General features: G+C 40.1%; 1 protein-coding gene across 2 annotated transcripts; it reads right to left on the bottom strand.

Moving 5' to 3' along the window:
• Positions 1–1,211: 1,211 nt before the first annotated feature.
• On the bottom strand, positions 1,212–23,803 carry TXNDC5 (thioredoxin domain containing 5). 2 transcript variants are annotated; one of them, XM_084508775.1, is made up of 10 exons: positions 23,523–23,803; positions 18,225–18,374; positions 16,176–16,281; positions 14,755–14,851; positions 12,764–12,879; positions 10,468–10,554; positions 8,775–8,915; positions 5,241–5,326; positions 1,956–2,085; positions 1,212–1,353 (listed from the first exon to the last, which is right to left on the bottom strand). In XM_084508775.1, the coding sequence occupies exons 1-10, from the start codon at positions 23,735–23,737 to the stop codon at positions 1,231–1,233; spliced, it is 1,251 nt and encodes a 416-aa protein (XP_084364901.1). In that variant the 5' UTR covers positions 23,738–23,803; the 3' UTR covers positions 1,212–1,230. The 2 variants fall into 2 exon arrangements, with proteins under 2 accessions (XP_084364901.1, XP_084364902.1); XM_084508776.1 differs by having other exon boundaries at positions 5,241–5,323.
• Between the last annotated feature and the right edge of the window lie 4,067 nt (positions 23,804–27,870).

Raw genomic sequence — 27,870 nt, 5'->3', positions numbered from 1 at the left:
ATGATGGACAAAAATTGGCATTTTGACAGATTAGTCAAATTAGCCTGTAGCTGTACTCATTCCATGAGTTTCTATGCACACAGGATGGCAGAATTCCGTCCTTGGTTTGCAGCTGTCACCGTGTTATGACAGTATCTGCAGTGTACATTCTTTGGCTTTCAGTTACCTCTAACATGGAGCATCTTATGCACCAAAGAATAGGTCCGTATTATAATCCAAGGCAACAGAGAGTGCATGGGCCTAACATTCAAACTTATCAACACTTACAGCTTGGAAAAAGGTTAAGGCTTAAGAAGAGTGGGGAACTAATTGAGATGACTGTAGAAAAGCTGAATGGAAAAACTAAACATTGTACTACTTGATGTTCTATAAGTGCTCTGAATTAGGAGCAGGTCAGCACAAAGTCTGAATTCAGGTTAGGGTAGGAAACGCATGTCACCAGCTCTGAGGTCTAACTCATCATTTAATACTAATGGCGTAGCTATAACAGCGCCTATTCACTTTGGCTCTATATAAGTAGAGCATAGTTACTCCTCTGGAGCTGGACATAAACAGCCTACAAAAAAATCCACCTGACGTACACTGTGGCAGCAGTAATGTTCAGGCACATGTTACAGTACCATTACTTTCATTATGGCTAGACCTCCAATGCTGAGAGGATTAACAGGAAACAACCAGCTCATGGTGGCCTGGTATCTTCCAAAAGTGTGTGTGTTTTCAATCTCCCATGACTCTCTGTTTCTTAACCAGCAGCTATATTAAGACAAATAGGTTATAAGTGCAGTTGTAGAGGCAGAAGTTAACACAGCTGCCATTTTTACCTTTCTAGCAATGGCGTGCAGTTTGCAAGGATTACTTTTTAACCAAATCTAACCCAAAGACAAAAATATTCTACTGGTGTCCTTAATTTGGTTTTCTTAATGTATTTTAGTCTCAAAGGAAACCATTTACACGTCTTAGCGGGAATGCAGAAATGCAGTAACACTACCACTACTGAAAATATTCTGTTTGCACAGTAGCTACATGTTAGTTTTCTTTCACAAGTAGGGTAGCATGTATTTAACACACACACAGAGGGAAGATACCAATGTTTAGTACATTCAATTTCCTAAAAACAAACAAAAAAATGCCCTCCCACCCCCCCCCCCCCTACTATTTAAAAGTTAGCAATTACTTAAATCCCTCAACCACTGTACAAAGACAGCCAGGGATAGAGCATCCAGATTTTTATTACAATTCATCTCTTGCCTGACGCAACACAAAGCTATGCAGCGATTCAAGATCTCTCGTTCCGTTGTGTTCGCTGACTTTCTTCCCACCTCGGAAGAGCAGAAGTGTAGGATAACCGCGTACCTTCAAGAAGACACAACACACAAAAAAGAAATTTGTCAGTAATTTCCAGACTTACTGGTATTTATCTGACTTTGAAAAGCCGCCAAACCACTCTAAACCAATAAACCATTTCAATTAAATAACAAAACAAAAAAAAAAAAAAAAGAAATTTCACTGCCAACCTGCAATTTTTTTTTTTAATTTTAAGTAGGAAAATAAATGGTCCTCTAGGTTCTTCCAGCAGCAACTGGAATGCCAGCTCCCGCCTTTGTCTTCAACTGTCTGGCTACCAGCTCTAAAAGCCACCTTTTTTTTCTAGGAACAGAACTATTCAATGACTACCACAATGGCTTTGGTGGTTTCACAGAAGGATGGTTCTTAAATTAGGGACTCCTTCATCTTCATCCAATAGTGAGAATGACCAAATCCAAGCAAACTATTCAGGAAAGAAACTGTGTTACTTGTGCTAATCTCAACTACCTTTTTTCCCTTGGATTAGCTAAGAATCCAGTTTCACTGTCACTAGGCACCCACAACCCAGCAGCCAGCTAGGCTGCACACTGGAGCCCCTAACATTTGGAACACAATACTATCCAATTCATTTCCAGCTCTTTCACACTTACAGAAAATCTGCTGCAGACGTTACGTTCCACAGTGCAGTCTACTTCTGCTATTTTGACATCAGTCAAACCTGGAAATTGCTCTTTGGCAAGGTTCTCCCAAGTCGGAGCCAAGTTCTTACAGTGACCACACCTAGAAACAAAGAGAGAGAGAGATTTGTTTAACAGATACACCTTCCCATTTATCTCTACTGTCTTATTGCAATATCTGCAAGTTTAACTAGCTGCCTTTCCTATCCCCAAATGATTTAGGCCTCCAACTCCCTTGCACTATTATGTCAGTAAATGAGCTAAGAAAACAAAAGTGAGTGATTTCATGTAAGTTCAGCACTGAAGTAGTTTCTGGCCTTCATCTGTCTCTTCTGGAATGGTATTCTAGGTGTCAGCACATTAACGTTTTACTCTACAGAGGAATACGAAACCAAATAAAGATGAGCACAGAGACAACTTAAATGAATATTAAGATCACACAGAAATGACCGATTTTTTAGATGAGGTACAGAATGCCTATACTACAAATTAATTCTTTTAAAAATGACTGAGTTAACGCTGACTTTTGTGGTAGTATATGCCTGTTAGGTTTAAAGTAGATAGCTTAAATGAGATTTTAATTTCCCTACTGAATTCCCTCCAGTTCCTAATTGCCACTTTGAGCAATGTAGCATCTCCTGATGCTGGAAATTTAATTTTAGTAGAAACATTTCTCAACATAGATTCTCTTTTTAAGGGCTACACTAGTAGTTTAATTTACTTTTCCACTTAAAAAGGTATAATCTTCCTGGGAAGAACTTCACTTTCAAGTTCACTATCACTGTACTTTCAGGTAGAGCCAAAATGGAGTTGTGTGGTAGTCCGTAAGCTTCACTTAGGAAAAAAAAAACAGATCCTATTCTGATTTGCATTACATATAGAATTATCCCAGTGATATCACCAATAACACCAAAAAAAAAAGCCTATTTCTACTTCATTTCCTGATGTTCTAGAATAAGTAAATACAGTAACTTGAGAATGTGGTCCACAGAGTACACACAGTGAAACACTAGTGTCAAAAGAGAAAATGATACTGTAAAATGGCAGGCATTATAGTAAAGTATTAATTTTGTTTATATTTTTAACTTGGCCAAGCCAAGTTCATAGCTTGAACTTCTTAAACTGCCTTCAAGAAGAATTCCCAAAGTGCTTTAGACTTTAAGGCTACATTGCTCATTCTATTCTAACCCAGCTGCACCTTAATTGGGTAATTAGAACAGCCCTGTAATTGCCCTAAGGCTAGATCAGGGCATTTGCAAAAAATAAGGAATGATGTCTCTGCAAAAGTTTTCTTAATACAAGCCTGTGTATATTTAAACCACCTTGTTAATGTAGAACAGTATAAAAGCGTTTCTGACCATGCACAATACTACTAGAACAGGATGACTTGTATGCTTACTACGCAAGTTACCATTAATTTTTTTCCAGAACTAACTGAAGAACAGAACTAGCAAGCAACATAATAGTGTTTGCTGAGCCCAACATAAGTTAACCAACTTGGAAGAGAAAAGGGGCATTTATATGCAGTGCACTGTAACTATACATAAGGATGACATTAAGAGCTAAAACTAGGATACCAGCTACATAAATATACTTAGTATTTTCCTAAATGGTGGCTTTCTGTGGCCAGGGAGACCATACTGGTTAAGAACTTGGTTCTCTGCAATGCATCTTGAACCCCCATCTCTCAGCCTGCCATTTCTGGGAGCCAGCAATGCCCCATTAGAATCTCACAAAGGGGATGATGGTTAAGTTGCCATGCTATTGAGAAAAATTAACTAAAAAGGGAGTATGTATCTTTATATCCAACTTTGCCAGAAGATTCTCAGATGATGAACTAGATCTACCAACAAGCAAAATCAAACTGGCATCTTTCTGCTTTGTGCACAGGTATAAACTGAATTTAACAGCCAGTTCTGCTGGTGGTGTAGTACAACAGGCACAGAATCAATCTCAATACCCCAGAGTGCACAGAAAGGATAAAGGAATTGAATGAAGAGCAGTGAGCATGAAGGGGTGTGGGATAAGGGTGGTTTCCTAACACAATGGTGGCAGATACCTTCCCATATCCAAAAGCAGATCTTTCAGACATAAAAGAACATGGAAGTGGCTCTCAAGCAGCAAACCATGCTGCAATAAAGGGGAAAAAAGACTGGAGAAGAACTGCATCACTCAGATTATATAAAAATCAAACTTCCCCTGATACTTCTAGTCTACAGTCAGAAACACGGTTGGGCCTAGTGGCATAGTTAAGAAGCAATATTTTGATATTCATGAATACATTTAAAAATGGGTAGAATTTGCTTGCATTGCTATGTAATAGCGGTCTTCTGCCACCACAAACAAAAGATCTTTCTATATTCTTCATGTCCTGCTCTCATTAAATGGCTAGTGATGAAATCGGGTACTGAAATTAAGCTGAATTTTCTTTTATCCCCCTACACCAGGTTTCTTTTACTGACTAGAAGAGCAGACAATGGATGTGAAAGATGGCAAACAAATTCCCCAAAATTCAACAAGGCACAAATAAGATGAAGTCTATAAACCAGATAAAGCAACTTAAAACTTTCATTTTTTTTTGTCTCAGAAACGGAATAGTAAGATAAAGTGTGTGTGTGTGTGTTGGGGGGAATATTTGTTCTGCGAATTGGTAATACTGGGGTCTTATCCCAGCTTGAGTCCCACGCTCTGCTGGATATGCCAGTATTTGCAGAGACCAGATAGGACATGATGGTTTTTTCCCTAGTGCTTTCCACTCCATGTCTACACCTACACCATATGCATCAGTTACTTCAAGAGTAACAGCCCGTTATCCATAGTTCTACAGTCTGTACCAATTTCCAGGTGCTAAATAACACTTCCAGAAGAGGTTGGTTGTGGCAGGAGAGGTCCCAAAGGCCAACACGTTCTCCTTTCTCAACCAACATTGCTGATAGCTTCCCTTCAGCTTGCCCTAATCAAGGTATAGAAGCCAGTGAAGAAAGCTTCACTCTCCTTGTTCCCTGACATTAGCTGGAGTTTGACACAGAAAAGCTTCTGTAAGCCTTTCCACAAAGAGGAATCTCAAGAAAGCTAAAAGAGACTGAACATTTTTGCTGTAACTCATGCCAGCATGCACATTCTTCAATTATTTCACATTTTAGATCCAGACAAATACCATACTACAAAGAACTCAAAAGACCTAAAAAAAGTAATGTACAAACAGCTTAGAACAATAATCCTGAAAAACAGGTATAAAAATAGGTGTAAACTTCTTACCATGGAGCATAGAATTTAATAAAGGTGATTCCCCTAGCAATGGTTGCATCGAAGTTTTTTTCGGACAGAGAGAGCACTGCAGCCTGCTTAAAAAATAAAAATAAAAAATCAAAACTTTTTGTATGTACAACATTGGCCAAATGAGCTGCCTGAGAGGGAAATTCAAACTGTGAAAGATGTTGTTATTGATGATATGAACAAAATTAAAAGCAGAATACCTAGCATTTATCCCTTAGCTGCTTTCCTCCCTTAGAGAGATGTAGAGAAATACGTATTTCACTATGAATCTCACCTGTATTTGCAGAAGCAAAGCATCCCTACTTCCAGAGGCTTCTGCCTGTAGCCAAACTGATAGCTGTTGGAAAAAATCACCTTCACACACCGTCATGCAAGTGTTTCAAAGGAATAATGCTGAGAGCAGTTGGCATCAAGTCTGCAACGACCACTGGAGAGTTAGTGTAGGGAGGTATTTACGGCATACTAGAGATGTCTTGACAGCTGCTCTCCCTCTGCTATATACCCCTGCACTGCACACGCAGAGAAAGCTGTTACCAGAAACACATACTTGCCTGCCAGGAGAACATCACCACACCATACTCACACAGATGCCGTGAAAAATTGTTGCTCCTGATGTTATCAGAAGCAATGGGATGGGAGTGACGGGAGGATAGCACATTGCTTAAAGGCAGTCTAACTGATTGTATGACAGCACAGAACCAGAACAAACTTAATTTCTGTGTGACACTTTTATGGGTGGGAGGGATTCAAAATAAATAAATGAGTGAATCTCATGCCTGTAAAGGCTTCAAATTCAAATGAAAGCAAAGCAAAAAACAAGAGTGCAGCTGACAGGATTTTCAATTCTACTTTTAACCCAGTAAGAGTTTTAAGAAAGGATGCCAAAGAGAGACTTGAAATTACAAATTAAAGGTACTAGATAAACTTTTACTGTAAATGACTGTTAGTTCACCAAATTAAGTTATTCCATTAAGTTGAAGTGGTATCGCCTCTAAAAAATTATTTGTAAACTAGAAATCATACTTAATTATTAATTACAAAATCTTAAATTAATAAAAATGACAGTAAAGACGTATTCCTCTATTACGAGCTGTTCCAAACATCAGAATCACAGAATCACAGAATTTCTAGGTTGGAAGAGACCTCAAGATCATCGAGTCCAACCTCTGATCTAACGCTAGCAGTCCCCACTAAACCATATCCCTAAGCTCTACATCTAAACGTCTTTTGAAGACTTCCAGGGATGGTGACTCCACCACTTCCCTGGGCAGCCTGTTCCAATGCCTCACAACCCTTTCAGTGAAGAAGTTCTTCCTAACATCTAACCTAAAACTCCCCTGGCTCAACTTAAGCCCATTCCCCCTCGTCCTGTCACCAGGCACGTGGGAGAACAGACCAACCCCCACCTCGCTACAGCCTCCCTTGAGGTACCTATAGAGAGCGATAAGGTCGCCCCTGAGCCTCCTCTTCTCCAGGCTGAACAAGCCCAGCTCCCTCAGCCGCTCCTCGTAGGACTTGTTCTCCAGGCCCCTCACCAGCTTCGTCGCCCTTCTCTGCACCCGCTCAAGCACCTCGATGTCCTTCTTGTAGCGAGGGGCCCAAAACTGAACACAGTACTCGAGGTGCGGCCTCACCAGAGCTGAGTACAGGGGGACGATCACCTCCCTAGCCCTGCTGGTCACACTGTTCCTGATACAAGCCAGGATGCCGTTGGCCTTCTTGGCCACCTGAGCACACTGCCGGCTCATATTCAGCTGACTATCCACCATGATATCCATCATTTACAATCTAAGATACCAAATCTGCAAAACCCATAAAAAATGTCCTCTCCATGATCCACATAGTAAAACACATTTCAAAGACGTGTAGATTACTATCAGAATAGCATTGTGAGCTATACAACCACAAAACTAAGTATAATATCAGACAGCTACATTTTAGCTTGGTTTCGCCAGGAAAATACAGCTTATGCAACCACTTAATCTGGGCATCTGTTGGTCACCCTGCCTTAATACATCTGGATCATTTTTGAGTAAATTTAGTGAAGTGTGGCTGAACTGAATGGATGTAAAAGTTCAATTTTGGCCAAAGTACTAGCATGTACTTGGCCCATATAATTGGAGAATCCACAATGGGACACACATTTGGAGCCAGAACTCATTGATTTGCTGCCTGTGGTGCCAGCTGTGGGCTAGCCCCTTGTTTCAAACCTCATGAAAAGAAAAGCAGAACCAAAGTGTCTGAAGGTGAGCAACAAAGAAATGGGGGCATCCACAGCTGGGGTGTAAAACTGCAAAGACTAACCTTAGTTCTATACCGTATCTACTATTATTTGGAAAAAAAAAATCCTCCAACAATCTCTTCCTGTTTGCATGTATGGTGGTGCAATCACGGCATAAGTGGGAATTTGCATCACATGTGGCTTGTTATTTCTCTAAAAACAAAAAGAAGACTGATTACTTTCTGCATTGTACTAACACCAGATTGTTATTGTCTTCCAAATATGAGGCCGATTTAAAAAAAATATAATTTTTGAGGGACATAAAAATTGCAAAACTAACATCACTTTTTGTTAGCCATCTTATATAAGACGAGTAACCCAAATGGAAGAAGTGAAATGGGAAGGATAATATTCTCTTGTGAGAAACTGGGTCTAAACTGTATTTATATTAATAATATAGACACTTTTTAATTATATAAGTTCATTCTACATCACAAGGGAGTGTAAGTCACCATCCTTATTTTCTGGACAGAGTTGTGTTCTCCACGTTTGATAACAAGCTATGCTTTAAAATGACCCCTGATCTTTCAGCCTTGCCAATTTTACATTCAGCTGCAAGAAAAATGACAGATGAAAAGCAGACGTTATTAAAAAAGACAGAAAATTACGTGACATGAAGTACAGCTGTGCAGAGGTGATTAAGTTATTCCTGACAATTCCTTGGCAACATTCATAACCCCTGTAGCTCCTGCAACCAAGTCTCCAAACCCAAGAGTTTTATTGCCACGGCACACATTACCCTGACACATCTAGATCAGTCTTCATAATCTTTGCTTGTTTGTTGTTTCTGCAGATAGGCTGAAAGAATGGGACAGTGACTTTTTTTAGAGGCTCAGTGCTGTTTGCTGTCTCCTTAGGTTCAAGTGAGAACCTTGCAAGTGACACTCATCTCCATAGCAACAAAGTATGCTGTCACACAGACAGGTGCCCGTAATTCAGCACACCAAAAAAGACTGCATTTATGCCACTCTGGCTAAACCACTTATTGCAACCATTAAAAAAGGAGGCAGATATTTTTCACCTTCTCCAATTCAGCGGGTTAGTAAAAGTATCACCAAGATTTATGGTCTGATTCCACTCATTATTTGCTTTTTTAAAAAGTAGGAAGATATTTGGTACCATTTACACCTAAAAATGTTCAATCTATCAGAGGGAGAAACACATGGAAGACTTGGACAAGCTGCTGAAACAGTCTGAACAGTTTCTATACAATCGCAGAGTGCGGGAACACCTACCTCTGCCTGGGGTGGTTCCGCAGGCGGCTGTGGGGCTTCTGTGGGTTTACTTGCTGGTGGTTCTTTCTCAGAGCTCTGTAGTTGGGAATCCACATACTCCTTTAAGGAATCAAAGTCCCTCTTCCCTTTGTACTGGTCACCCTACAAGTAGCAAATAGTTTGCATAAGCGTACATATGTAGATAATCTAGCAAATACTTATCAGAAGAACGTAAGATTGCTAACTGCAAACATATTTATAATTTGATTAGCTAGCCTTTAAACCTCTCCACGGCATTCTACTCACCCCATGTCTTCAGGATTTGCCATAGATTCTGTTGTACCAGAAGGAAATAAGTTAAAATTTCTTTTGGAGAAAGGTATTTTAGAAGTGAGCATCTAGAAGTAAATTTCAGAAACTTCTCCACTTTAATCTTTCTCTCTCTCTAGTCAGCATTCTTAATGTTTTATTTTTGTGAACCTAAAGCTACTGCAAGGAATAATAAAATACCCATTGCTATCTGGTGGTAGTCTCTGTTACCGTGAGAGCCCTGTCCAATGCAGGGGTCTATATCACAAAGGAATTTTAATTTAAAATAATGCAGGAAGCCTGTACCTGCTTGTTCGTATCCATTTCAGCAGAGTGAGGTCAATGCCAATTCATTCCTCCCAGGGCTGCTGCTACCTCTAACCGACATGAATGTTGTGATGCCAGATTTCAGTTATGACAACGGGGATGATGGTACTATGGACAACAATGCTGGAAGGCTGAAGCAGCCCTCCTCCGCCCCCTCCTTACTGAAAACTACAATAGCGGCTGAAGAGATTTCCAGGAATCTCTGTGTCACATTATTGGAAAGTTGTTGGACTTAGTTTTGTGGTTTTTTACTTTTAAATGTATTGTATCAGGCAATGAAGGAACATATGATTCTGATGGCAGCATGTCACCAGGGAATACCAACACTGCCAATGGAGAAAAAACAATTTGATGTCAACAGAAATATATTGTTCAGACTAACAGCTGAGATTCATCTTGACCAAATACAACAGCAGTGACCTGTCTTCTTCTTCCACTTGATTCAAGTAAGTCAGAGCAACTTAAACTTCAGTGATTACAAAGGGTCCAAAAAAAATGATCTTGCTTGTTGAGAAAAAAACACAGCTAACTTTTCTACACTGAGGCATTAGTTCTTGCAAGGTGTCATGCCTTTTGTAGCTATTTGAAAAATAAAAATAAAAAAAGCTGGAAAATAATTCCGAAGTAACAGCAGAACATTTCTTGTTCTTCAGACTCAATCTATTTACAGACCAAAGTATATCTAACTGAAAATGCCTCTAACCTTGGATGTGCCACCTTGTCTAACTTGAGCACTCTCTCAAGTTACATGTGATAAGTAACACTACTATTTATATACGTTTGTTCGCTGCTGTTCAAGTATGCGGTATTTATAAATATTTTACTTTCCTATAACTTCAGTATATTTCTTTGAATTGCTACAAGGAAAAACGTCAACTGGGTGCACGGAACAGCTCTAACTTTTATCTGTGGATCAAGTATACCTCTTCCAGTAACAGTCTGAACCTCAAACATCTTCTGTGTCACAAGGGGATTTTCAAATATGAAATTGATATTTTTTCCCCCCCGGGATCTAAGCATAGCCCACGTATTATCCAGGAAAAAATGGTCTGATCTTCTGCTGAGCTTGCAGACTCACCTTTTCACCATTCCTAAACCAGAGGAGTGTGGGATAGCCACGAACTTGGTTGTCAGAGCAGACCTCATAATGCTGGGTACAGTCAACCTACATTTTGAAAAAAAAAAAAAAACATTCCATGTATAAAATAGATACATGTTAAACATCATCTTATGTTTAAAAGTCTCAGAAAAATACATGAACAAACAAAATACATGAACAATACATGAACACGGCTCGGCAAAAGCTGATGCGAAGTACCGTCTTGGGAACAGTTAGGTCTTCTTCCAAATAGTGGTTTGGTTATAGAATTGGGAGGCTGTGTGGATGTTTGTTTTTATTTCAGGAGGGATCAAGGAGCGAGGTATGGATAGACGGAAGTAGAAACAGTAGCAAGGAACAACAGAAACATAACTAAATATCAGAGATAAGCACTTGGAAATTATCTGAATAAAATTGCCGCGAAGACAACACAAAACACTAATGTGAGAGAGCTTTTAAGTGAAGATTTATTGGCTCATCCATTTTGTAAAATGTACGACTACTCTTTAAAATCAGAATAAATGTCAACAGCTACCAAATTAACTGTATTCCAAGCGAAATTCCAAGTGCACAGCAACATTCAATTCTAATTTGTCATAAAACAATCTATAAAGTTACCAGTTCATGATCTTTTTTGAAGCAAAGAAAAAATATAAATTAAGCACTGCAGCCTTTTCTCTAGACTTGGATTTTGTATTTGACATTAAAAACACTTTGCTTCAGATCACTGAAGATCAGTTCTAAGGATTAAACACAATCCTGCCAGTAGATAGCATTGCTGTTAAGACACTATTTCTCCAGATTACATGAAGGTCATGGTTCAGCCTTCTTAGAAACAGTTGTGTTTCCTGTTTACTTACCGACCTACAATCTCAACCAGCATGTGTTTCAATTAGTTTTGTAAGGTATACAGTTACACAAAATTGACTAGGCATGGAGACAAACCTTAGTGGCTTTATTACACAGCAAATATCAGCAACAGTAGCTGTGAACATGACAGACAATTGAATACAACATAAATTTGGGATTTATTTTTTTCTTCTCTGGATAACAGAGAATGGCAGCTTCAAGAAAATAATTAAGCTAAGAAATGATTTTATCAGGCATTCCAGGTTTGCAAGAAGTAAATCAGCATACGGATATTTTGTACAAAGGGTATCAAAGGAGCATTAGCCTCTGATATTTTACTCTTAGAAGGAATCATGCTTTATATCTACCAGGTCTCAAAAAGTGTATATATATGTCTTCTCTAAAGTTTAACCATGCTGACCTGTTCTGTACATCTACAGCATATCTGAACTAGAGAATTTTCAAAAGGGTTTCATGGGAAAAAAAAAGAAAAAACAACAAATAAAAAAGTCAAGCTCATCACCCCTAGTAATAGCCAAAAAACTCATGAGGGCAGAGACATGAGATTGCCAATTTCCTGTCCCTCTGCAGGACTGACACCACTGCTTGATCTGAAAGTTTAAAGATACAGAAGCTGAGCCCAGTCAGTTTTCCACTGCTGGCACATACAGGGAGATTTGCAGCATTAGCCACCTGGACTTAGGTATGGGTCAGCAAATAAAGCCAGTAACTGCAACTGCCAGACCACCTCCATACCTCTGCACAGATGTCTCTCCACGTACAAGTAACAAGTTCCCATGGTAAATACACCACAGAATCTGGTTATCATCCCTAAGGGAAATAGCAAAGTAGGACAAGATATCAGTTTTTAGGGTGAAAGACCCCCTGAAACCTTTAGAAAGTTCAATGGGGGTAAACAGAAAAAATAAAATAAAAAAAAAAAATTAAAGAACCCTGTAGGTCTGAAACTTGCTAAGAAATCCAATGCTGTAAAAGGCAAACTACAAGTCACTTTCCCACTCAAAATGAACAGTTAAGTCTATCAAGTTCTGACAGAGGGGAAGCCTAAGAAAAGAAATCTCAAAATATTATTCACTGCCTCTGAAATATTTAGACTTTTTCCCAACACTCTCTGAAAAACAAGGAGCAGCATTTGATGTTTCTAACAAGTCCTTGCTTAAAATGAGGGAGTCCTGTCAATTGTAACAAAACAGACATCTCTTCAAAACAGAGTGAAATATGGAATGTGCAAGAAAAAATAACCACCACAAAATTAAAATAGGAACTACGAATATAAAAGTATTTAAGAGCTGACAAAGAAAATGAATGTTATTTTTAAATCACAGAACGAATATCATGATACTTGAATGAAAAATTCATTCGCATAAAACACATTTTCAGATTAAGAAAAGATTACTTCACTTACCTTGCCAATCTTTACGCTCTCTGAATGTTCAAAGGCTTGAGCCAGCTGCTCCCAGGTTGGGGCCAAAGCCTTGCAATGACCACACCAAGGAGCAAAGAATTTGATAAAGTGATTACCTTTGAAGTCAAAGAAAATAAAAAAAGATGTAACCCGTTTGAAATTAATTTGGCTGCCATTAAAGGCTAGGTATTAATCTCAGTCTGCAAATTTATCATGGTATTTCCTGGGTTAAAGATAGGAAATACTCTGAATAAAAGACCAGGGCAAAATATTTCTGCAATTAGGTTTTTGATATTGTACGCAGTCCCAAAGCATTGCCAAATTCCCTGAAAATCCAAACAGCATCACAACCTTGAGCCAACAAATGAGATATTAAAACTATGGCATTTTTAACCTTACCACTTGCTAGAATGTCTAATTCTATTACATCAATCACTTCCCTATTACAGAGTAGAAAGAACCACCAAGGAGCATGTATTTATAACAGCATAAATCCAAGTAAATATTAGATTTCAACTTACAGATCTCTAAGCAAACACCACTGCATTGAGTCCCTGAGCTACCAAACTAATTTTGTTCAGCTTTCAATGCACCCTCTTCCAGCCCTGCTCTTTGTGTTTTCATGTTAACTATTCAGAAAGTGCTGTACAGTTTCCACGAATAGAAATTTTTTGTAGAATTTCATAGTGTTTCATAGAGAGGAGAGTCTTTGTGCTCTCATACTAATGCTTCATTTAAAAGTATTATCTTAATTGCAGAGAAGCAGAATATGTAATTTCCTTTAATTAGAATCACTATTAATTCAAGATGCTGCATGCTTCTGCACACATCAAAGCAAGTCTCTGTTACTGCAAAATAAAATACAGTTAATTAAAACAAGAAAAAAAATAATTTGAAGGAAAAAACAGCTATTGTGGGAAAACTCTTTTTAATAGAATTACAATCCTTTGAAGACTACTTTGGGGCTGATATTACTAGAATTTCCTTCTAGTCTGAGGGCTTGTTCACAGAAGAATGTCAGATGAAAAATACCACAAAAACACTAGGAAATGTAAACTGCAGCAGTTTAACTTGTCTATTCTGCATCAGAAATACTTTCATACTGATTGGCTTGCTTTGCTTTGGTCACATAAAGAGAATAATGAAATTTCTTATAAAGGAATTAAGAACATCTAGTCAAAATCATCTATTCTGTATCACATACTCTGTGATATACACTCCTCTCTGATAGAAACAAAAATAAAATCTTTTATCCCTAGAGCACAAAAAAACATAAAGGCTATTTTTAAGAAGAAAAGTAAACCTTCCAAGCAGAACTGCTAAGCCTCCAGCTAAATTTAAGCACCGAACTTTCTGTAATCGAAGTCCAGAGACAACAAAAGCTTTACAGATGGTTATAAACCTGATCAGCTCCTGGGTATCGCCATAAGAATACCTCCTCCGCTTGTGTATGAATGCCAATGGATACAACTTAAAAACATTTACACATACACTACACTTAACAATTGACACTATCTTCTCAGACTGTAAACTTGTTTAATGCTCAGTGTATCCCTGAGGGTAGAGAGAAGAATCCATAAAGAATTTTGATGTAATTCCCTGTTAAGCCACACATACAGGGAATTTTTTTTTTTTTTTAAGTTCACTGCACAAAACATTCCTTTACACTTGACAATATTTCTAATTAATTAATGGTTAGTTTAGTAAGCTTTAGTATCTATCTCACTCGTGTTATCACATGGGCACAGACAGTAAATCTGGCCTTAACTCTACTGTCTTCTGGAATACTGTTCTTAAATTTTCTCATGGTGTGCAATGCATAATTAAACTACAGCCTTTTTACACGGTGTGTAGTTTCATCCTCTTTCATAAGGTGTTACTGGAAAATAAAGTGGGAAGGAAGTACCTAGAAAACTAACATTTCTGTTGCATACTTCCCACTAGTTATGTCTCTGTAAGCAGGTATCTTGTGCTTATGAAAAAACAGTTACCTTCTGCTATGTGCATCTTGAAATTGTCTGATGAGAGTTCATACATTCCCTGCTTAGGTTCAGGGGCTTTGGGTGGTTCCGCAACAGCTTCTGGATCCTATTCATGAGAAAAGTTTTTGTCTCATTCAGTAAATGCACAGTATTTGATTCCTGTATCATGCCCTTCTGTGGTAGTGCTATAAACCCCGCACTCTGAAAATTTAAATTCCTAAAGCTATCTTCCTAATTTACCTTGATTTAGGTATCTTAACATTTCCTACTAAACTATTACTTGAAAGCAAAATGCAAAATAGCATACCAAATAGAAAAGACACAATAAAACAATTACTGGAATAACAGTCTTTCACTGTGCTGTAGTACAGTCACAGTCCACATTTATTTAATTACTATGGCATTTGAAACATCACCGTATATTAATATGCTTAGATTACTTTACTCTATAGCTTCATATATCAGCCACATCTGCTGATGTCTCAAAAATACCACCAGTTTTGGTGATATTTTCGCTATTTAAAAATAGGTAGTGAAAAAGCTATTTTCTGCTGCCCTAATGCAGGAAAGAGGACCTAATGGTCCTGTGAAGGTAGCAACAACAGAAAAAGTGCAAATACTTTATAGGTAAGTTGCAGCAAACTCATTGGCACTTGGCAAAAGCAAAAGATGACTTTCTAGATACTAGGTGAGAACTGGAAATAATAATTTTAAAACTGCGAAGTACATTTCTATTTCTTAGTTTAGGATTTAATGCTTAGCTATTAAAAAAGATCGTAATTTCTTTTATTTGAATATAAACGTTCAAACTGTGACCAGCAATGACTATAGATTCATCTTGATTAGAAACAGCTATTACAAAGTTAATTTTAGGCAAGTTAACAAAATTAATTTTAGACAAGGCTTACCTAATATACACAAATACTAAACTCCTAGTTTTCCCTAGTGATGATACTCGTTTAACTTACTTAACTGATTATTTAAAACCCTTTCTGTAGGCTACAACATTATCAGCTAATAACTGAGCTAAAGACGACATTGCATGTTGTTAAGAGGAAATTAAGCCCAATATAAATGTAGTTTATCCTGTATTACAGCTAAATTGCTTTTCTTACTCTAGAGACATTATAGACTACTGGTGTTAATGGAATTTACACAACAAATTGTATCTTAAAATGTCAAAATGCTACACATTAAAAATTGCACTATGCACTTTAGTTTTAAATATAGGAACCAAGGGCAGGTCATAGGATGGCAGTTTTAATTATTATTCTGATAGACACAAAAATTGTTCCATATTGTTACTACCATCAGACTTTTATATTCAGAAGCAGATTTGCTCTTAGTGAGGGAAACCTAACCTATAGACACGACAGATCAGCAAGTCTGCAGAAGGAAGTATTTCCTTTTCCTATTCCCATTTCACTTACAGATGGTTCCTCGTTTAGTTTCTCCAACATCCAGTTTTCCAGTGCCTGGAGGTCTCTAGGGCCTTGGTATTTCAGAGGTTCTTGTCCTGGTTTAAGCAGCTTTAAACTAAAGGATTAAAATGTAGAAAAGAGTGAGATAAAAATTTTTGCACATGAAACATTCCCAGAGTGTTAACATACTTTACTAATTCACAGCAATTCAGGCTTAGCAGCTCTCTTGATTATTCACATCAGCATCTGAAATTGCTCTCAGCTAGAAAGAACATGTCCACAACTTAAGACACCTTTTTCATTCCCATGTAAGCTTTTAAAGAGGATTTTAAAAACAGTAAACAGAAATGCCATGTTAAAAATCAATGTATCTTAATATTACTTTGACCAATAAGCAAGAGCAAATAAAACACTGCAGAGTTCAGGTCTGGGGATAATCACTTGTTATGCTTATGAATCCTATTTCAGTTCACCAAAAAAACATTATTTTTGTTTTGCTCTCCCCTCTCCATCACCTACCTACATAAACTACCCAAAGCTTTTACTATTAAATATTTTAGTTAAAATTGGAAATGCATTTGCTGAAGGGTCAATACCAAACTTCTGACCTAGTCTTATCTTTTAAAGCAAATCATAATTAGATTCAATTACTGCTGTCACCCAGATTCAGCTTCCCTTGCCAAGCTGTTATTTTGCATTACATTTTCCTATTTTTTTTTCGTTCTTTAAATGTTTTTCCTCTCTGCTCATTCCACAGGTTGGGAAAAACAAACACATGAATATGTTGAAAAAGCCACATAATGCAAGTGATATTACACAGCCATTACTTATCCAAAAATGATAATACATATCCATTAGTTTCTTTTCTTACTCAATGTGTCTGCCATTCATTCTATTTTATAAGGAACAGCACCACAATATAAACTATTCAAATACACAAACACAACCAGTGTTTGCTTCTGGGGATATTAAAATCAAGTTGTAAAATTCATTGTTTCTTGATATTTCTAGTGGAACTAAGCCACAAATTGCCCTTCAGAACAATTCCTACTTCAGTGAGGACTTTGCTATTTATAACTCTCAACTTGTAATCAGTGGCACTCATCTGCGTCAAAGCAAGTGTAGCCATGAGTGTACGTCAAGTTCAGTCCATTGCTGGGGTCAGCAGTAACACTAGACAAAGTGAGCCAAGAGAAGGAAAAACACAGGCTGAGGAAGGGCTATGGAAGACTACATTCTCCATTTACCCACTAAGATGAGTTACTAGCAAAGCAGTTGAATCAATTTTTTCAAGAAGCTTTAAAGAAGACACAAATGAAAAAAAAATCCCCTTGCTCCTTTTTAGCAGGGAAAAAGGGAGTACAGGTATCTGACCTGTACTAAAAGCACTAACTAGGCTGACCTCTCATAGATGTTCTAGATCACCTTCTGCCTATCAAAGCCAAGGCAGTAAGACATTTATCACTATTAACAGGACAAGCTTAAACACCTTAAACTCCAACTGAACTTCTCCCAGGCCAATATAAGCAAAATTACCCAGAAAAGTCTGTACAGCATCACCACTACTATGCTAAATTCTGCTATTAATTTATAATTTTATGAGGACCCAGTTCCCTCAAAAATTTAACGGATCACCCATGCGTTATTTCAGAATGGTGCAGTGTACTTGACAAACTTGTGACAAATTATTTTTTTAAAATACCAGTTCTATGTGGTTAGACAGACCAGACCAGTTCTATGACACACATCACGGCTGCATAAATGTACTATTGCTTGAGAAAGTGGTACTCTAAGAGAAAAAGTGGACAAATTCTGGACTTTATTTAAACAGTCAGGACATGAAACAGTATCTTCAATAGAAAAAAAAAAAAAAAAAGAGTAAGAGTAGTATACATCACATGATACTTGGCAACATGGTAAAAGGGCTTAAATTGAACATAGATGTGATCCAAAATACCAAAAAATAGAGCATAAAAGTTAACTTCACCAAGCTGGCAGAGGATCATGGAAAACCAAAAAAAAAAAAAGAAACAGGACCAGACCACCTTTTATACTTACGTAGGGTATCCTCGGACACCAAATTCAGAGCACAGTGGAATGTCTATGGTACAATCCACTTTAACAACATAGACCTGCGGGTTTTCCATGTTGTTGTATTTATCTCCCAAATCATTCCAAGTTGGCTGCAGACGCTGGCAATGTCCACACCTGTGACAGAATGAACAAAATATTTTCAAGTAGCTGCTCTGTTTACAGGGCAATGATTCGATGGAGAAGTCATACACCGAACAGTCAAAGATTTTGATAAATTTAAAAATAGTTAAGTTAGAAATCTTCCATACTTGAGCACTGTTACAGTAAGTAACAGCAAATACTACTATGCAATGTAGAACAACATTGCAAACACACCTTGTAAAAATTGTCAAGAGAAAGCCTATTGAGCACCCTCTGAACTTAGTGAGGCTATTTAGAAAAGCTCTCTGCATTTTCTAACCATCTAGAAAAAGATCACATGAGGCTGTCCAGCTTTTTTAATTCAACATTTCAAAATACTGTTTTTTTAAGCAGCAGGCAAGAAGTTTATGGTTCGTGGTCTCTTTGCAAGTCTCTTTGTGTGCATCACTGGAACTGTAACTCATGGGTCATGAAGCACATCAGGCACTAAAAATCTCAACAGGGTTTCTCAAAATCCTCCAATGCTGTGTTTTGCCCCTGCAGCACACTATAAACTATGTTTGCATATACATGGAAAAGTGGCCTACTGTAGTTGCTGTTAACAGCAACTCTCTGGAAGTAGAAAATGGCTATTATTCTTCTCATTAATTTTCTAGTAGTTCTAGCCATTATAGCAGTACCCTATTCCTGTAAATAACTATGATGAAAAATGCTAAGGAATGGATTTCCAGTTATCTTTAACAGCTGCTTTTGCCAATCCTTCAAGACATCTAGAAATACATAATTGGATTAACTAAAAACATTTTCAACCTGGCAGTTTGAAAGCTGTTTTTGCCCTTGACATGACCTAGAAAGTCTACTTTTAAAAAAAAACAATTAAAACAGCATTAGGACTCCAGAGTAAATTGCTTCTTAGGCTCTCCAAAGATCCCATTTAAAAATTTCACATATACAGATGGTTTTGAGTCAATTTATAGAAAAGCTGCATGGATTCACACCTTTCCACAGGTACCCTGATATCATTAACACAAAATAAAACCATCTTTCAATCTTAACAAGGTTGTTGCAGTTGGTTGGGGGGGGTAACATATTCCCGCTGTGTGGAGGAATACGATCTCATTCTGAACTGTAATGGTGAAGGAATACAATGTACTACTACCAAAATTAAGTATTCCTTAAATATTTAACTTCAGACTGAACTTCCTCCACAGTCAACTCATCATGGAGCTTGAAGAGGAGAATTTTGGATTCTCTGGTCCCCTTCCCTAATGTCTGTGGAAATTTTAAACATAATGAGTACTGCCTGGTGATATAGAACTGAGTGTGGAAATCTATGTTGGGAAATTTCAAGTAATAAACCTTTTTTAAGCACAGAACAGAGCTGCCTTATCCATATTTAACGCTATGATCTCTGCTATATGCAGTTCCCCACTCCCTTCCTTCTTCTTCGGATTATATGAGCTGAAATTGAAAATAAAGCATGAAGAAGGTTCATATCTGAATCAGTAACTGACTTGTTAGTCATTCTTGGTTTACATATAAATTCAGTATTATACATAAGGAAGCAGAATGCAAGACAGTCCCTGGAAGATCTTTTTCTAGAATTCATAAGGTGTTGCTATGAACAACATAAAATTGAGAAGTCAAAAACAAAGAGAGCAAGACCATGTAACTTGTCTCTCTTAGGCCCATGTACCTACACAGTCATTTGTTGCTATCACTCCCTATCAATCAGTGGGACTGGAGAAACAGCTAGTTTTCCCACTGGGGATGGCAGATACCTGAGAGTCAATGAGGAGTCCTGCTATTCCTTCCCTGCATGGGCTAGGCAGGTGCAAGAGTTCATAATCTCTGCATAGAAACATAAATGAAGATGTTTGGATCATAAATGATCCAAAAGAGACTGGCAGCACTATAGGAAAGACCCAGCTTGCTGGAAAAACAAACAAACAAAACAACAACAAAAACTCTTCTTCTTTTATACTACTAACATAGATAAGGAGATAAGGGTGAAAAGACATTTTTTGTAAGATTTTGGAGATTGGTTGCTGATTTTAACTCAGAGCAACCATGTATCACAATTGCTTGTGCCTGGAGATTATTTTGCTGCATCAGTATCTCCAGAACACCATGCTGCTTTACCTAACGCAGACAGATGAGTGCTCTGCTTATACTATCAGTGCTTCTACCCTAGAGGACCTGATGGTGTATTTCCTGGGCTATGAGAAGTTAGTGTGCAGCAAGGACATTTTTGGAGGTCACCAGTACAGCTACAGTTCTGCAGTTAGCTAGGGCAGCTTCATAGCAAGACATAGTGCAAATCATTACCCAATTAAAAAAGTTCTGTATGCCTGAGGATAGGTATAATTGTACAGGCAACAAAGGACCAGTCCGCTCTGGACAAATGAGTACAGCAAAGATAAAATCCAGTCAACAGAGTTCAATTCAGCCACAACAAACTGTGGCAATCAAGTCTGCTTCAGCTCAGTGGACTTCCAGAGTATGTTGAAAAGACCTATACTCGTCAAAATAAAAATAAAAATAGCCTACTTGTTTGAGACTCAGTTCAACTAAGTGAAACCTCCTCTCTCTGTAGGCACGCAATAGGCATGGCTAAAATTTTAAGAATATTTAGTGCCACTTGTTCGTGGTTCTGTGCCTTGTCACCTGTAGATACAAAGGAGGACAGCCTGATCATGAAAAATCTTAGACATCTGATGGTAAATGACTTGGAGTACACTTTTTTTTTTTAATTATTTTTTGGTGTAGCTCACCATATTTAAAACAAATGCAGGATGTCATCTCTACTGTTGCTACCAAAAGGGTGTGTGAGGCCTGTGGCAAAGTTTGTTTCAAGAATTCTGTATTAAAGAGTTTTGCTCTGTCCAACTCAACTCACTGATAGTATTCATTATCTAACATCAGCAGCACCTGTAACAATCTGAAAGAAAATTCTAACTCAATTTGCTTGCTAGGCCTCTCCCTCACAGCTGCAGGGAGCACTGACAAAATGTGTGCACCAGTGAGAAGCATTAGATTAGTACATTAGAATCACCTACGAACAGGGCAGGGGGTTCTAATATAGACGCCAGGGCTGTCAAACCATCATCTGATCCCACTGATGACAAAACTACTGGTGTACCTAAGCACCTTTTCTGAACCACTTGGATGTTCCCTCTTTCCTTCTCTTCCCCTTGGACCTGAAACCTGGACCTGTTGCTGCTAGTCAAAAGGCGCGCGGAGTCCAGACTCAGGCCCTGGAGCTGAAACCCAGAGATGTTGATGAGGCCTGCTAAAGGTGAGAGTAACAAATGCAGAAGCTGCAACAAGTCTGGCAAATGACGCCGCTCCCTCATGCTTGTGTTGGGCAGAGATCCTCAGCCCTCCCAAGGGCACAGAATGGTCCAAGTTTGCAAGACCAGAGCTCTCTCTGATGCACTCTGAGGACAAAGCACATGCTAGACTTTGCAACAGCCTACTTGGCAGAGGGTCTCCAATAAACCGCGTGCCAAGACAAAAGTTCATCTGGTTTTACAGATGCCTGTGAAACGGTCAGTCAAAGTTTGAGGACACAAAGGTATTATCACCCGAGAAGAGACCAGAGCAGAAGCACTGCTGCTCTGCATAGGAATTTCTTTGACCTTATTCTCAGTCAAGGGTCCTCTGCTAGCAAGTTGGGCTTCCTCCACTTTCGTGATCTTCAGAGGAAGACATCTGCTCATCCCTCATTGCGGTCTACAGCTTCCTCACGAGGGGGAGCGGAGAGGCAGGTGACCTATTCTCTATAAACACCAGTGATAGGACCCACGGGAATGGTGTTAAGCTGTGGCAGGGGAAGTTTAGGCTGGACATCAGGAAGAGGTTCTTCACAGAGAGGGTGGTTGCACACTGGAACAGGCTCCCCAGGGATGTAGTCACTGCACCGAGCCTGTCTGAAATTAAGAGACATTTGGACTGTGCACTTAGTCACATGGTCTAAACTTTCAGGTAGACCTGTGCGGTGCCAGGAGTTGGACTTGAAGATCCTTATGGGTCCCTTCCAACTCAGGATATTCTATGGGTCTATGCTCTTTCAAGTGTTTGCTTAATATCTCTGTATGGCATTAACAAGCTGATTGCAATAACAAAATAAATTATTTTTTTTCAGTTTTGAAAGGAAATTCTTTTCTAGAGTTCATTTCGAGTAGAAGCATGACACATGTATGCCTCAATGGCACCATGTACCAACAGGCTACCTTAGGATTGAAATGTGTCTTTTGCAAAGGCATCATTTCACGAACTTTATCTAAATTTAAGAGAACTTGGAGAGGGGGAACACCTACAACAAAACTCCTAATAACTCTACTAGTATCGGTAAGTCAGAAACAGATTTTTTTTTTTAAATGGTAGAAGAGATGATGAAAAAAGATGAATATGAGCAACTGCTGGAAATGTGCGGAGGTAAGGAACACTGTCCTCTTGATACCTGTAATATCCAACAAAGCCCTATCGTCAGAGTCTTCTCAACTACTCTTGCGTGAGGAGTACCAGCCTAGGGCAAAATCCCAGCAGATGTCTCACAGATGCGACAACTCCAGCTCTGATAACGTGCTACAGTGACCTGTGGCTTCGGGGACACCACGCCACCCTTCCTACTGCTTTTGTAGCAAACTTATCCTTTTATTTGCCGGAGCAGAGAGCACACAACCTCTTCAAGAAAGTATCTGCAAGGCCAGAGGCACGGGAAAACCGTAAGTCAGCAGTTTTTAAACACCGCTATGACAAAACCCTCAGCAGCACCCCCTGGCAGGGCCGTGAGGAGCCGGGGTGCCTCGTCCCACAGCAGCGGCCGGGACCGTGCCAGCCCGGGGCCGTGCCGGCTGCCAAACGCGCGGCCCCGCAGCCGGCCCGGCCCGGGCCCTCCGCCGCCGCCGGCCGCCATTTCACACCGGCCGCCCCCCGCCCCCAGCCCCAGCCCCGGCCCCTGGGGCTCGGGGAGCGCCCCCCGGCCTCCGCGCCGGCCCGGCCGCCTCCCGCCGCCACGTCAACGGGGGAAGAGGCGGGCGGGGAGGGCGCCGCGCCGCGCCGGGCCATGCCGAGCCGAGCCGAGCCGGGCCGGGCGCTGCAGGGCACAGCACAGCCCAGCAGGGCAGGGCAGGGCAGGGCACGGCCTCCCGCCCGCCCGGCGCTCGGGATACCCACCACGGGGCGAAGAACATGACGAAGTGCGGGGCGGCGGCGGCGCCGTGCCGCAGCATCTCGGCGCTGTAAAGGTGCCGCCCGTGCGGGTCCGGCTCCGGCTGCGGCTCCTTGCCCGGCTCCGGCTCGGCTCGCCCCGGCACGCCGCAGAGGACGGGGCCGAGAGCGGCCCAGGACAGGAGGCGCCACCAGGCCGGGCCGGAGCGCAGCGGAGCCATGGCAGCGGCGAGGCGGCGAGCGGCGAAAGCCCCGGGCGGCCGCCGCCACCTCCTTCTTCCCTCCCTCTTTCCCTCCTTCCCTGCCCGCCCCTCGCCAGCCCCCGCCTCTCGCTACCGCCCTCCGGCAGCCCCGGCACGCTGACCCCGCGATGGTGGGCGCTGAGCGGTGCGGGGAGATGGGTGGGTGCTGTGGGTGCTGTGTCTTCGCTGCAGGTCCTGGGGTTTGCGGCGGTGAGGGGGGGTAAGCGGACGGCCCACCTTGCTTAAAGAAAAAGGGCGTTTTGGTAAAGTGGACACGCGACCCGATGGATTCCTATAAACACGCACGAAGGCTGGCCTGTGGGCCTCGTGCGGCCCCCTCTGCCATTGCCCATGTGCCTGTGACACAGCAATGCAGGCCGCTAAAAATAAAAAATAAAAGGAAAGCCTGGCCACTTTCCCCAGGAGCCTGCATGTTGGTGTGTCCAGAGCAGTAGAATTCACTTCATGTCGTGTCTTCCAGGCTCTTCTTTTCTGAACACGTCTCTCTCACATTTCCTCTTCGCCTCCCTACCAGCATCTTCCACAGGAGCAGTGGTAGAAGCGAGCTTGCTTTGCCCTCAGCATGCACCTCGTGCAGCACCCATCTCTTCTTTGCCCAAAGAGCAAACACTGCCTCTGGTCGCTTACGCTGCAACCTCCGAACAGCACGTTTGTGAGGGCCGTCATTAGAGCTCACAAGAATCACTTATTAAAAAGTAAAAAATGAAAACTAAATATAATTTCATTTGAAAAATTTAAATTGCTTTTGAAAGCTACTATCTCTCTCAAAATCAAGATTCCAAAAAATCTTTACTGTGTATATACGTGAAACAATTGCAATACTATATTTATCACCAAGCTAGGAAAAAAAAAAAAAAGCCAGATTCTCCAGTACATTACTTACCAGTATCAGAGTACAAATTTAGGTTTTGTAACAGTAACCTTTTCTTTAAACAAGTTTAAGTTTTCTTAATTCTGTACTAACCAAATTAAAGTCAATGTTTGACTAATCATGATTTCAAAAAGAAAAAAATATAAATGTAGATTATTTCCTGTCTCTAGTGCATGAAAAAATAGCAACAAATCCCCCCCCCCCCCCAAAAAAAAAAAAAAAAAAACACTTAAGAGGGGTTGAGAATGACTAATTTTAAGACCTTGAAGGACAGTGTCCTGATACAACCAGGTGAGTTCTCTAACCACAGAAAGCACCTCCTCTAGTTAAGCACACTAGTTTCTTTTCACTGCAAGTATATTTTTGTTCTGCTTTCCTCCATACCTTTTTTTCCTGTACATTTCTCTGTACATTTTTCCTGTGTTCTCTAGCGCATTTAAAAATAGAGTTTTTAATTAAATTAGAATCTTAATCCTATTATCTTAATTAAAAAATAGGCTACTGAAAAGTTATTTTTAAATCGTTTTTAATACATTTAAAAAACTAAGGTCTCCACCTATGTGCAATAAGAAACAAAACAGATAAAAATAACAGCAATAAGCATTACTTTGAGATGTAGTAGAAAAACAAATATCATTGTTCAAAATTCCCCGGGTGAATAGGGACAGAGTACAGCTGAGCTCTCGCTAATCAGAGAGGGGTGCTGCTAGGTCAGAACTGACAGTAAGAATAAAATTTCCTTTGTAAATACATCTTTTTTTTCTCCATTAAAAAGCTAATAAAATTAATACAGATTATGAATTTTTTTTCATCTGCCACCTCGCTCCAGCCCCTTGCTCCCTCTGTCTTTGGAACTAGTAAGCTTTCTTTTTACCTCTCATCTTCCCACTTCCATTAACTGTGCTGGGACTGCAGCAGAGCTGGGGAAGAAGAACGGTGGCCGTACCTTTGTAGTAGGCCTGCGGGCAGCTGCCACCTCCTTAGCTAATGTGGAGGATCACCCACAGAGGTGTCACCCAACCCAAGCTGTACTCACGTCTCATCACATGTCAGATAAGTGCGCAGAAGACCTCACCCAGTCACCAACACCCTTGTTCCCTCTCCCTCGCTGCAGTTTTCCACCTTGTTATCATCTCCAAGGGCAGTGTGCCAACACCACTGCACCTCTTGCTTCTCCATCCTCTGCCTCACATAACGCAGATGTTTCCCCAAGGATAATCCATCAGCAGGGGGATCCTCACAGCTGCAAACAATACCCAGGAGCTGTTCTTCGCAGACATGATCCCACCACAGAGCAGCTGAGCAGGCAGAACCTGGGGTGAACAGTCCCAAGGACAAAGAGTCACCAGCAGCTGCTGCTTCTGCTCAGGGATGGATCAGCAGTGACTGGTTACACTTGCTGCCTTTGTTCCTCGCTGCTCAGTAGTTCATAGCAGCTGGTCCTGGGTGACAACATACAACTGGGGGAAGAAGTGTCAACGCCTGTCAGGCTGTGGGTCATAGCTGATATTCACAACAACTGATCTATACTAATCACTTAATTGAGAGGAAATTGCAAATACACTGCAATTAATCTACATTGCTTATCAGCAAGAGTTGCTTGTCTTAGGATATGAACTGCTGATTTTGACTCACAGAGACTCCTACAACCCCCGCACATGCACCCCAGTCCCTATCTCCTGACCTACTCCATGTGCTTGAACTCACTTTCGGAAGCAGAACTAATCTTGAAACCTTTGCAGGCTGCGTGATACACAGAGGATACACACTACAAACAAGTTATTTCTCTGCATGTGGTGGTTGGCCAAGGAACATGCTTGGTGGTCAGGGAGAACATACATCACAATAGGCATGACAAAAGTGTTTGATAGGACCAAGGAAACTGAGGACTGGAAAGGACCTTAGAGGTTACAGAGGTTGGTCCTTGTTCTGCCAGATAATGGCACCATATAATCCTGTTTATAAATGTTCTTACCTCTATTTTAAGATGAGTGAGATAGTTTTGCCTACACTACTCTGAAAGTTAGTTCCTTGCCTAGGATTATGAACTATAATTGCTAATTATACCAGGACATTCCTGTGCCTGCATTGCCCTTTAGGTGAAATACTTTTTTCCTCTTGCTGATAGTGTTTGGAGGTAGCAATAGCATCCTTTCTCAACTTTTGTTCTGCTAGACTAAACAAGCCAACGTCTCCCATTCATTCATTCATGAATACTGTCCCACAAATCTTCTGCACAAGTCAGACTGGCAAATAAAAAATAAATCATGCTCTCATCTATTCCCATACAGCTAAGCAGCAAATGTCTTTTAATGCCTGTACATCTTAGATGCCTCATCCCTGATTTTAAATGTATCCCTAAAATATGATTAACATCTTATCTAAGAGCTTGTGTATTTTGCAGATGTTTCCCCTTCCATTCATGCCACAGACAACTACTTCCGTTTTATAGCCATCACTTGAAAATATGATATTATGTATGCATTCAGTTTATGGTTCTGTTTTGTTTTGTTTTGTGTTGTTTTCTTAATGTGATTTGCTTGCTGGCAACCAAAACAGTCTACAGTGACTGGCTTGCATGCTAAAGTCTAGAAATAGATGCGCTGCAAACCAAAGTTTCATACACACACCTCTGTGCCATACTTGATACTATTCTATGTTACTCAATTTAGATTTTTTTTTTTCCCACCTAACATAGAATTCCCTCCCTCCCCCATTTGCAGGTGGGAAAAATGACCCCTTTGAAGCAATTTTGTTGCTCTATTTTTCTCCGCTTCTCATTACACACTTCTATTTTCTTCAGTTTTGAGGACTTTGCTACAAGCAGGCTTGTTTTGTTAAGAGCTTCCTGTTTCTGCGACATGTTTTACAATAACAGCTAAAGTTTTGTCAACAGCGAATACTCATATCTGGAAGCAGTGAGGAAAAACATGAAGTTGCCCGAGACCCTCAGGGAAGAAATGCCAGAGGCGTCATCCAGTCCAGTTAAGAATCATTTGTGCAGGAAAAGCTGAGCCTCAAGGTTTACAATCTGCATTGGCCTTGTTTAGCTTTGCTGCCTTCTGTCACTTAGAAATGTTTTAAATAAATCTTTGTATCTTATGAAAACAGTGTATACACACTTCTTTATAAAACTCAGCTTAAATGAAATAAAAATCACCTTTTAGGAGTCACTGTGGTTTTCATAAAATTGCCCTGTTCTGTTCTATTAATTCAAATA

This window comes from Aythya ferina, assembly GCF_964211825.1.
Source record: "Aythya ferina genome assembly, chromosome: 2".
Lineage (NCBI taxonomy): Eukaryota > Metazoa > Chordata > Aves > Anseriformes > Anatidae > Aythya > Aythya ferina.
Note: the sequence above shows the minus strand (reverse complement) of the source record. Positions and strands in the feature narration are given on the sequence as shown.